The sequence below is a fragment of the Rhinolophus sinicus genome, chromosome 2 (genome assembly GCF_057876585.1).
Source record: "Rhinolophus sinicus isolate RSI-liver-muscle chromosome 2, RSI-T2T, whole genome shotgun sequence".
Lineage (NCBI taxonomy): Eukaryota > Metazoa > Chordata > Mammalia > Chiroptera > Rhinolophidae > Rhinolophus > Rhinolophus sinicus.
In genome coordinates, this window is record NC_142502.1 from 151693319 (window position 1) to 151705518 (window position 12200).

At 33.3% G+C, this 12200-nt stretch overlaps 1 protein-coding gene across 3 annotated transcripts in view; it reads left to right on the plus strand.

The window, feature by feature from the left end:
• Positions 1 to 12200, plus strand: part of PPP4R3B (protein phosphatase 4 regulatory subunit 3B) — a 55903-nt gene that overhangs the window by 647 nt on the left and 43056 nt on the right. For all 3 annotated transcript variants that reach the window (XM_019719717.3, XM_019719723.3, XM_019719728.3), the window contains exons 2-3: positions 1124 to 1179; positions 10508 to 10606. In XM_019719717.3, the coding sequence (XP_019575276.3) occupies positions 1124 to 1179; positions 10508 to 10606 (155 nt within the window). The remainder of the gene's footprint in view (positions 1 to 1123; positions 1180 to 10507; positions 10607 to 12200) is intronic.

Genomic DNA, 12200 nt, shown 5'->3' on the forward strand with positions numbered 1-12200 from the left:
GCAACTCTGTACGGTGAAAACAAACTACTTTGTCCGTAATTTACCCTCAGTCAGACGCGGATTCTCCGTTCCCCCGCCTACTACCCCTGTTAAGGATTTGACCCCTTCCTCTCCAGTCTCTTCTCTTTTGAAGAGAGGAGAGTGGGAGAGAGAAGGGAGAAAAGTAATGAGAGACAAGTGATCTCCACTCGTCCTAGGGCGCCGACCCTCCCCCTTCTTATTTTTTCTTTTACCCATTATATGTCTGGTACAGAAGGTTTAGTGAAACTTTTCTTTCTGAGTGTCTTTTTTGTCTGAACCGATTTTACCTACGAGCCCCAGTTGCCACCGTCGACAGGTGCTGAGGAAAACCAACAGGCACCTTTTAAAGCCCGGGGTTATTGCAGACTGTTGCCACAATACATGCGCGCACAAGCGCATATATCTTCAGTCTGAGATCCCTCCAGGCTGCCTTTGTAGGGGTGCTGTGGAAACTTTAGAAACTAAACAAGTTAGGACACCAAAGCAGAATGTAAACTTAATTAAAACACCTTTCTCGTAATCTGAACGCCTCGATTTGAACAATTAGGTGCAGCTAATAGAAAAATAACCTTAGATTTATTCTTGACGTATTTTGTACCCTTGCACTTTCTCTTTTATTGTAAATAGTTATGAACATTTATTTCTACATGAGGTGTTCTTCCTTTTGTTCTTAAGGAGAAAAGGATAAATGCAGTGCTGTAATTTCTCTTTGTGATCCTTTGTAATTTGTTTTATTTGTTGAACTGGAAATGCAATAAAATAATTTTGTTAAAAAGACTTCGGCTTCAAGTGGTCATTTAGACCTTAAAATTTTCATTTCAATAAAACTTTAATGATCATCTAGTCTCCTTATATTCTTGGTCTGAATGTTGATCTTAGATGGATTTTTTTCCTTTAAGTGCTTGTGGGGATAGGATATGTTCTAAATTAAATACAAAGCCCAGATCTGGAGAGAAAAATGTGAATTGGAATACAGTTGATTACTTCAGATGTCTAGCTGAGTGAAGAGAACACTTTTTTTTTTTTTTTAATGTGGACTCTGATTTTTTTTATTCAGGATTTTATAAATTGAAACTTATAAATATTATTTTTTATCTTTTAGGATCACTACTCTTGGAATCAAAGATAAATCCAAACACTGCATATCAGAAACAACAGGCAAGTAGTTGTTTATCTTTAATTTGAAAGACTTCATCTGTGATCAAGGAAGTGTTAATCTGACAGAGATGGGAAAACTTTCCTGACAAGAATGAACATGTTTGGTACACAAAATTACAAACCATATGTATTTCCCTTGCAGGTTAAAAGTTGCAAACTGAAAAGTAAAAGTTTTTGTATTGGCAGTAATTTATTATCTTTGAATTGAGCCACTGTTGGTTTATATTAGAATACAATGTATTCTTTAGTCTTATTTAACTTACCAGTTAGCCAGGTCTCTGCTATACCCTGTACACTAAGCTTTTTATTCTCGTTTAAAGGAAATGGCATACAAGAAAATTCAAAGGGGTACTCTTTAAAACAAGGAAAGGCTGTTTGTGGTGTGAAATTAGATCCTTTGACTCAAGCAAAGGTAGCGTTTTGAAGTAGAAACATTTAAATCCTATTCTTTGTTGTATATTTTAACATAATAATGGATACTTTACAAAAGTGTACATTGTCGATCATGTAATGTTTTCTGTTAATATTTGTTGTCTTGTTTGGGAAAAGAAAACCTCTGTTGTGTTTTAGCATACCATATTATTTAACCTGGAAATAGCAGCAGTGATTCAACCTTTTTCTTTATTCTGTGAATGTTTTCATTTTTAATATGACAGATTCAAATTGAAAAGTACAGAGAATAATATAATGAGTGTCTGTGTAATACCACCAGATTTAACAATGTTAACATAACCATATTTGTTTCAGATCTTTTTGTAATGTTGAACATTGTGGATAGAGTTAAAGCCCCCTTTGTACCCATCTCATTCTATCCATTCTCTATCTTCCCTATAGGTAACTACTATTCTGAAGTTGATGTGTATTATTTATGTACATGCTTTTATACCTTTCTGCATATGTATGTATCCATGAATAATATGTAGTCTTGTGTGTGTTTTTAAACTTTACACAGTTGATCTCGTACTCTTACATGTATTCTGCAACTTTCATTTTTCATTCAACGTTATTTTGAAGATATGTTCATGTTAACAATGTAGATCTAGTAGGTTTTTTAAAAAAACACTGTATAGTATTCTGATGTATGATTTACACCTATTAGACACTTGAATGATTTCCAGGGTTTTGTGTGTGTGTGTGCGCGTGTGCGCTCGCACAATATGTAAAGTGAATATATGGCAGAGATTTTTGAAGGAAAAGATAAATTATTTTAAGATTATATTTATATCATCAATGCCTACTTTCTTCAAAGCCAATGAAAATTTGGATACCCAGGAACAAATACTTCCTGTTGGAAGAATGAAATTATGTCTATTGCACAGCTCATTATTAGTAAAAGTCTTGCTGTTAAATAATTGTTTTGTGTATGCAATACGTCTTAATCAGTTCTTTGAAATATTTGAAAAATTTTCAGTATTAATAGTTTTTTTTCTCTGCTTAGGAAATATTATGTCTTTTTTGATGAAGAATCAAATTAAACATTTGTCCTGTGTTGAACACCTGAAGATGTTTCCTATACCTTAGACATTTTAAGATCGACATTTAAGTAAATTTAATTTCTAAGTCAGCCAAGAAAATGGTTACTTTCTGTCTTTGCACTGAATTTTACCAGATAGCCACTTAACGGTTTTTTTTTTGTTTGTTTGCTTGCTTGTTTGTGGGGAAAGAAATACTAATATTTTGTGATCTTTTTTTTTTCTGTCAGCATGAATATGAAATTCTCAGGAACTGTGTTCTTATATGTGACTCCCTACAAATTAGTTCTAATATGGATTCTTCTCACATTGTGTATAAGATCCTTTGGCTGTTGTTACTATTGGACAGAGCACATTATGGCAAAGATTTGTGTTTAAAATACCAACATTACACAGTTCTGCAAATACTTTAGAAACTTTGGGATATAGTTTTGTGTGTGATGTTACTCCGCTGGAAAACTAAAGTGTTGGAGAAAAAAAATTTTCATGCCATTGGAAAAATGTTTTCCGTAATTAGTCACATTCAGATAATATACTATCGGCTTTTTTTAATACATTTCTAATTGAAGTACTTTCACTAAATGACAAAATATAAGAACTCTTTGGCAATGACATTATGGAAAAGCTTTGTATGTAAGAATGATAAACCTGTGTAAATAGGGTCACTTGTTGATTTTTGTTTAAATTGAGTGAACTTTTCTAATAGAAATCAGAGAGCCTTTTAGAAGTTATGTTAAACTGAGTTTCTTTGTAATATATAATGATTTTTCATATTTTCGCCAAAATCTTGCTCAGTTTGCACTTTTTACCAAGGTATACAAATTGAGATTTCCAAACACATTGCTGTTTTCCTGTGTTCATTAGAATTATCTTTTTTTAAATGTCATCATTTAAGTTATTCAATAAATTAGTCTAGAAAATTATTCATTTCCAAAATTTATTAAGTATATTGATACTTAGTGGGTTTTTAATAAAATAAGACATTCATAGTTTATAGGGTATTTTACTGTATCAGAATATATTGAATAATTGCAGAGAGGAATATTTAACATTCTTCTTTTAACATTACAATTCTAAAATGAGCTATGTAATGAATTGTGTGTTTAAAATAAGTTAGAATGAGTTGAGTTGAATGTCATATACTCAATATCTGTAGGTCACCATGATTCACGTCACTTTCTTGCTTGTTGTGGACAATACTGAAATAGTTAATGGGAAGAAGATAATAACACTAAAGGAGCCAATAAACTTAAGTGTTTAAATAAACATATTGGAAGGAGAAGAGAATGATTATACAATGGAACATGAAATAAAGTGCCTGATGATGTGTGTCAAAATATTAAGTTATTTAGAATCAGTCCTGCTGATCTTGACTAAATCAAAAGCAGAATCCCTGGGATGTGTACCTTTTATATTTAACACAAATTGTTTGTTAATTGGGTTTAGGAGAGAGGTATAGGGAAGTTCTCATCCTTGGTTTTATTGAGAGACAAGACATAACAGGTGAAACAATTACAGAATGATAATAAAATAGCTGGTAAAGTGTTTTCACCAAGTCCTCACTGAAAGTCCATGAAAGAGTTTCACAGATAAGGCAACTAAGGCACAAAAAGGTTAAGTTTCTTGACCAAGATTGTGTAGCGGGTATGTACCAACACAAAATGTTATAAAAAGCAACTTGTATTCCAGACTTGGGCAGTAGAAAATTAGAGAAGGGAGAGATTGATTTGAGCCAGAATCATTAAGAAAAACTTCCCTCTCCTTGGTGGTATCTGCTGAAGGAACTGATAGGGAAGGAAATGGTACATCTGATACAAAAGGTATTAAGCTTATTTGCAGTCTGGGTTTCTTATTTGACAGCTTGATTTGCTAAACAAAAGGGAGCCATTATAGGTTCTTGAGTGGGGACTTAACATGATGAAAGTGATACTGGGTTTAGGAAGCCAGGGTGGCAAAGTCATGAATAATGAATTGGGGGTGGGGAAGAAAAACGAGCTTTAGGCAGCAAGCTTGTGCAATAACTCAGATACAAGAAAATGAAAATATGTTTCAGTGTACTAAGTGGAAAGAAGGAACAGAGCTCCAGTATATTTTCAAGAAAGTGCTGGAAGATTGGTGAATGATTAAATATGAAAGAGAAAGAATCAAAGATCACTGGTAGTGTTTTTGATTCTTGGGACCAGGAAAATGATGGTTTTCTCCAGCAATTGGGAAGTTACGACAACAGATTTATATTAATAATTTGGTTAGAGGCTTGTTTATTTTAAAACTTTATTTTTTTGAATAGGTTATGCATTCACGTTCAAAATTCAGACTAGTGAAGTCTCTTTCCCTACCTGGACTCTGTTCCTAGTTTCCCTTGCTAGAAGATACCACTGTTAACAGTTTCTTGTATCTCTTCCCAGAGGTTTTATGTATATGTAAACAAATACTCAGTCATATATATTTCTCTATTTTATTGGCATAAATGATAGCACACAATATACTTTTCTGTGCCTTTGCTTTCTTTCATTTAGGCTTTGAAGTGATTGTAAAATATATAGAAAGGTCTTATAATGAACATGTGGGACTAGTAATACAGTAAGAGTTTGTTGTAGAACATTCTAATTTGGGAACCATTAAATGCTATTTTTAGCTGCAAGAGGAGACCTTTGAGAGAGTAGATGTAAAGTGAGGAAAGAACAGAGCTTAAGACAGCCTTGTTTAATTGTCCACATTAACTCATTCATCCAATAATACTTGGTTGGTACTGCTTATGGGTTGGTCACTATCTTTAGTTTGGATTTTTAAAGTGCAGTTTAAAACTTGAAGAGTTTTCAGCAGAAGAATGACTTGATCCAAAATGCAACATCAATCTCTGAAATTGAAGAGTGCCAGTAACTGGGACAGGATACTAGTTGGGAGATTGCAGCATAGTCCAAGCAAGAGATAATATTGGAACAGGTTAGCAGTGATTGGAAGAGATAGATGGATTTGAGATATATATTGAAGATAAAATTGACAAGGCATAATGCTGGATTAGATGTTTAGTAACCAGGAAGAAGGAAGATTCAGTAAATAGGAGAATAAGCAATTGGAAAAAGTACAGAATCAGAAAAATGTGTTGTCTTCAAATCAAGGGAGAACAGAATTTTGGTGAGGGAAGGATGGCCAGTCAGCAAATGGCTATTTCATATTCTGCAAGAGAGAGATTGAGACTATTTTAGGTTTCGGTTAGAAGAATGTCCACTGAGGGGAAGGTATGGATGAAAAGGATCATGTATTGTTTCTACCTCTTAATGGGCAAAATTACCCAATAAAATGAGGATGTTGCGGTTTAGCCTGAGAGTTATTGTGGGGAATGGACTAATGAGTATATAGGAGAGAAAGAAATGGTTATAATTATGAATGCTGCATTAAAATGACAGCATGAATTTGTAATGAGTAGAGTTCATTCTGCATCTTCAACTATATAGATCAGGTGCATGAGTAGAAGATGTGAATTATTAGATTTGAGAGATTGGGTGGGGTGTTGGGTAGGGATGTGTTTTGGGTGGTTTGGAACAGGACCAAGGAGGAATCTTTGGGTGTCAGATGGAGGCAGGTCTTTCTTATTTAGGGGTTTAGGGAGATGCCTAGATAAATATAATGCCACAGGGAAGACTCTTGGGAAGCAACGTTGTTAAGAACATTCTGGTTTTTTCAGAATTTGTTCACATATGTACTGTGGCATAGTAGCAGGAACATGGATTTAATTTCATCATTTCTAGCTATGTGATTTTGAGCAAATTTTCTCTGAACCTCATCTTTTAAATGGAGATACTACCTACCTCATAGAATAGTTGTGAATTAATGTACGAAAAATACTTTAGCACATAAGTTCAGTGAGAGAACTATATTCATAATATTATAACCTGATACAGGCAGCGTTTTCCTCTTTTCCAGTGAAAAAAGGAAGATCAAAGAGGTTAAATACTTCAATGAAAGTCACATAAACAGTGGACAGTGAAACTTTGAGTTGAACTCAGGTCCTAATTCTAGTTGAGGATTATTCCTCTTGTATCCAATTATATCACAGATTTGTTTAAAATATTACTACTGTTTCTAAGTTAAGTCATCATGTCTATCTTAGACTACATGTCATATCATACTGTATTTTAAAAATCTATCTCAGAAAGACTTTAGGTGAATTATTAGGAACTCCTGGAGAGTCAGGTGCTGCATTATTTTTCTGGTTAATCTCATTTTCAGACTTTTAAATTGATTCTGCATCTGCAAATTAAATTCTATAAACCTACTGATATTTCTGTTTGTTTTCCTTTTTAAAAAATAAGTATTCCTTTTGAAAAACTTCAGCTCTGTCTATTGAACTTAGTCAAAGTCATTAGGAGCAAAGATGGGTTAGTCTGGCAGACAGTAGTATCTCAAATATTTCATGACTGGATTTTATTCATGTTAATGATGTAGATGAGTACCGAAGAAGAAAACTGAAACAGACAATCCATTGGTTTGTTAGATCCTTCTAAATGTGTCACGGATGCCTTTGTGAATACGGTATAAAAACAAGACACTTTCTCCCAAAAAGATGTGGTGCACCGTGTTTTAGATACAATTTAAGGTGTTATCTAGACTCTGAATTAAGAAACTCTGATTTAAGCAGTATACAACTCAGTAATGTGCTTTTAATACATAAGATTGAACATAATTTCTTATAATAATACCACATTCCAAGAACCCGATTCAGTAAAGACTAAGTTGTCAAGCTTCTCCAGCTCATGTCTTACTCCATCCTGGACTTGGACATAATCGACTTTATTTTTTTAAAGGATCAGATCAAATGTAACTGACTTTTTCTGTTCTCCCTGCAAGCTCATTTTAAATCTGATTTCCATGGGGACGTAATGGTGATTAAATGTTTTAGTCGAGGAAGGGAAAAAACCCCTAAACTTCTCTTGGTTTAAACAAAGGCATTAATAACATCCTAAAGATATGTATGCCATGCACAAATGAGCAAAAAATATGTAACAAAGTACATGGGTGAATACAGACCTTACTGTGAAATACTGAGCTTGGCTCTCTCTAGGATTTTTGGATACGTAGGAAACCCTGCCACTTGACACCTTTCATTATGTTTTAAATATTTTTGTGCAAACTCTACTCTCTCACCCTGGAGCTTTTACTCTGACCCTTGGCATAACCAGTTCTAAGGAGTGCTTCTTTGGGGTATTTGTTTTACTGAGATAGTAGGGTGTGGGGGAGGGTGAGAAGGAAGGATGGAATTTGTCATCTATTTGGAGTAGATGCATAGAGCTGGAAGGTGCCTACTCTGATGGCACTTCCCTATTCTCTGTTAACCACCTAGAGATACACTTAGGTCATGTTTTCAAATTTGACTTACCAGAAGAATGGCCTGGGACCCTTGTTAAAAATAAGGATTGTTGGGCTTCACTCCAAATCTGTCCCCAAAGGAATGACATAGGAATCTGTATTTTAACCGTCTCCCAAAGTCAGTCCTCTGCATTGAAAAAGGATTCTGAATATAAATCCCGTTTAGTTTCAGGGATTTTGACTGGCTTAGTTTACATTAAGAATGGAAGGAAAGAACAGAAGATGAAGAAGACAGGGACTCCGTTACCTTAATTCTGACTTTATTGCTTCTGGACTTTCTCTCAGAAGGTAGATTGGAACCAAAGTGGAAGGGGCCTTGGATGCCTAAATTAAGGGTTTTGGATTTCATTCTCTTGTACTACTGATCTCCAGAATGGAATGCACAGTATGAAGCATTGGGATTTAAGAAGAAACCTGTTTTCAGAAATTGAGTTTTGCTAATATTTAATAAAGTCAGGTAGTCAAGTCAAAAACATACATAATATTCTGAGAGAAGAGCAACATTTCCATGAAGTGTTCCCCACCTTGAATTGTGAATTGTTGTAGCCTGTCTGTAGAGATAAGTTACAGATATTTTCCAATTTAACTAACCTGTAACCCTAAGAAAATGAACAAGTGTCTTTAAAAAGGTTGAAAACAGTACTGTAAGTGCAAGTGAACAAGATAATGATCAAACCGACATTTACACTCAATGTAATTGATCTGTCGGCCAAGTGACAAAGCAGAAACGATAAAATCTTATAAAAAGTCGCCCTTCCCAAAAAATTCAGAATTATTTAAAGGATGATGTTAAATATGGATTTTGTCTACTGTCAATTATAGCTGTACTATGCCCTAAGTGTATATTGAGTCTTAAAATGCTAACTGATAAGGTATGCAGACATAATTCAAACATTTTAACATTTGCTTGTTTTATCTTTATGTAAATATTTTTATTTCTGTTTCAGTTGTATATATGTTTAAAGTATCACTATACTAATATATTCTTGTATATAATGTGTAAGTAATTTGAGGCACACCGTTAAAAAAAAGTTTTCGAGATCACTGTTCATGAAGCTATTGTGAGGAGGGCTCTAAAATGATGACTCAGGGACTGAAGAAAGTGCACAGAGCCTGAGTGGGTGCCCTAGCGCCTTAATCTAAGTAGCACTATTTTTATCTTTTTTGTTTATGTGGAGATTTTTAGTAACTTTGTTTGTATAAAGAATTCTACTGGTTTTTTAAAAAAAGATTTCAAAACCTTCTCTGTAAATGGTGGGAGCCACTGAAAGTTTTTAAACAAAAGAGTTACCTGATAAAATTTTAGAATATCTGATGGCAAATTTCCCTTCCAAGAAGCATGGTCAGGCAGAAGCTAGAAAACAGATTTCCAACTGTTCTTACCTGATTACACAGCAAATAACTATTTATCTGGAGCCTGGAATAATTAAAGGACATTTTTCATTTACTGGTTAGAGCTACCAAAATACTGAAATGTTTTTATTTTGAATACTTTGTCTTTATTAATTTGGGGTTCACTTTTAGTTTTATTTTTTAATATAAAGTCAGAGGAACAACTGTTAAATGTAAGGTGTTTTTATAGATTATATTTTTGGTAATTAGCATTTTTAGTATAAATATGCATATTTTTGAAAATCAGAGTTTTCAAAGTTTATTAAACTTTCATTATTATGCATCCTAAAAAGGTTTTAATTTCATTTGTTTCGGGGATTTTAGTGTTTAAAGGTGTGTGTGTTAATTTAAACCCAAACCTTAGTTTTTTAATAAAGGGGTTAACAACTTTTTCCTAAAAGCGTAACTAACCTTTTGATAGGGATATAATTAAGGACATTCTGGGAAAGCACTTACCTAAACCTGGGGTTATTAATTTTTTACAACAATTCGCTGCTGAACTAGCTGCCATTGTAATACAGATAAAGCAAGTATCTTCATTTTACTATTGTTTTGCATTCCTTAATATCCTTAAGGCTTTTCCAGATTTGGGGGGAAAAAAAGGGGGCAAAATTAAAAAGGGTTAAACCTAAAGATATTTTCAGTTTTTAGCCTATATGCAACCAGTTGACAACCAACTTAAAGGGGAAAATAAACTTGTAGGTGGTAGGTGGTTAGTGAGTGGAACAACTGACTTTCTGGAAACAATAGGAAATAGATGATTAGAATGACTTAAAGTTTGGCCAAGAATGGCTAGAGTTTCCATTAAACATTATCTTGGTAACATGAGCCTGATCCTGCTAACCTGTTTTAATATTTTTTGTTTCAGAAAATTGTTCAGTGTCACTTTTAGTTCCAAAGCTATTTTTTCATTGCCAACAGTATGTTACTAAAGTTTCAAAGTATAATAAAGTATATGATGTCTAATGTACATTAGTTGAACTTATCAGGAGGCATTTGTCATTGCTATGCTGTTTTCTGTTTCTTTAATTTTTACTTATACTTTGTAGTTATTTCTTTTCTAGTGTGATGATGTAGAAATTTTTGTTTTTAAACAGGATACATTAATTGTTTGGTCAGAAGCTGAAAACTATGATCTGGCTCTAAGTTTTCAGGAAAAAGCTGGCTGTGATGAAATCTGGGAAAAAATTTGTCAGGTACGTATCTTTGAATAACATTTAACTTATATTTGTATGCATTCTTGAATTTTTTTTTTCTTTTTGCCTAAAAGATGTGTATTATAATGTTGAGAGATAATGTCTTCATGTGAGATTTTGGTAACCTAACCTGGAAATTTATATTTTACAGCAAATTCTTTTCCTTAAAATAAAAAACAAATTTATCATAGTTTTGTTTACTGCTTTAGATTTTGATGACATATATTCATAATTAATACCCTGCAAAATATCAAGATTTTTAAAAAACAAAAAAAAATAATAATTATGTCCTAAGGCTTCTAGATTTTAAATAATTGGTCACTCATTTGCCTAGTGTTTGTGAATACTGTGTACCTGACACTAATGATCAAAGTGCTCAGGACTTCAACTCATGAAGAATTTAGAGTTTAGCAGGATACAGGATAGGTGGTAACTCAAGTAACTGGAAATTTTTTTAATAAAGTTTTAATTTCAGAAGTTTCAAATTTACAGAAAATCTGAGCAGGAAATATAGGGAGAGTTTCTATATACTCCCTTTCCTGACATCTCCCCACCGCCCCCCGTTTCCCGTGTTATTAGCATCTTATTAGTATGATATACTTGTCACAATTAATGAACTTTTCATACATTTATTATTCATCAATTATTATTCATCATTATTCACACATTATTATTAGCTAAATTCCATTCTTTATTCAGATATCATCAGCTTAAAACCCAGTGTCCTTTTTCTGTTTCAGGATCCCATTCAGGATTCCATGTTACATTTAATAGCTATGTCTCCTTCTCTGACAGTTGGTAACTGGATTTTAAATTAATCATAACATTCATTTTAACTACCGTTTTCTGTAAACAGAGATCACTGTTTCAGTGGTTGCTTAGTGTGATATTCTGTTATAGTGTTTTTTGACTATTGTCATTTTCACTTACATCAGCTTTGCTCTTTAATGATTCTTGTTACTGAAGTTTCTTCAGTTAGTTTTATGCGTCTGTCTACAATTATTTTTTTCCTTGGTCCTCACAATAACAGTGCCACACGCTGTAATAAAGTGGCCCAAGAAAGTGTTGTGTGAACCTTCTGATTCCATATGAAGCTTATTTGATGTGTGGCTCTAAATCACTAAACTTTTCTTAACTGGGAGTAGATGGTTTCTTTATTTCCTACCTCATATATTACTGTGTGTTAATATACTGCTAGAGCATTATTAGTATACATTATTAAATAGAAGAATTCCAGTTAAACAGTTGAAAACACTAAGCAAATATGATTTTGCTTTAGTTTGTATAATATGCATAGAATATAATCCAAATTGTTTTATCATTTCACCTTTGGTTTTGCCTATTTTTAACCTGTATATTTGGTGATGATAAGAAACTCCTAATTTTAATCCTTTTTTTTTTTCTCATGTGCTCTCCAGGGAATTGAGATTTAATTTTATGTTTGCAAAGTTTCTGTAGAGTGAAACGTAAGACCAAAAAATGCACGCTATCGCACACTTCACATGGCAGTAAACACTTGCTGTTCTAGTCTTGATTCAATAAACTTAAATCATGTGTTCATCCATGAAGTATGGGAAAAACTGGTCCATGAAAA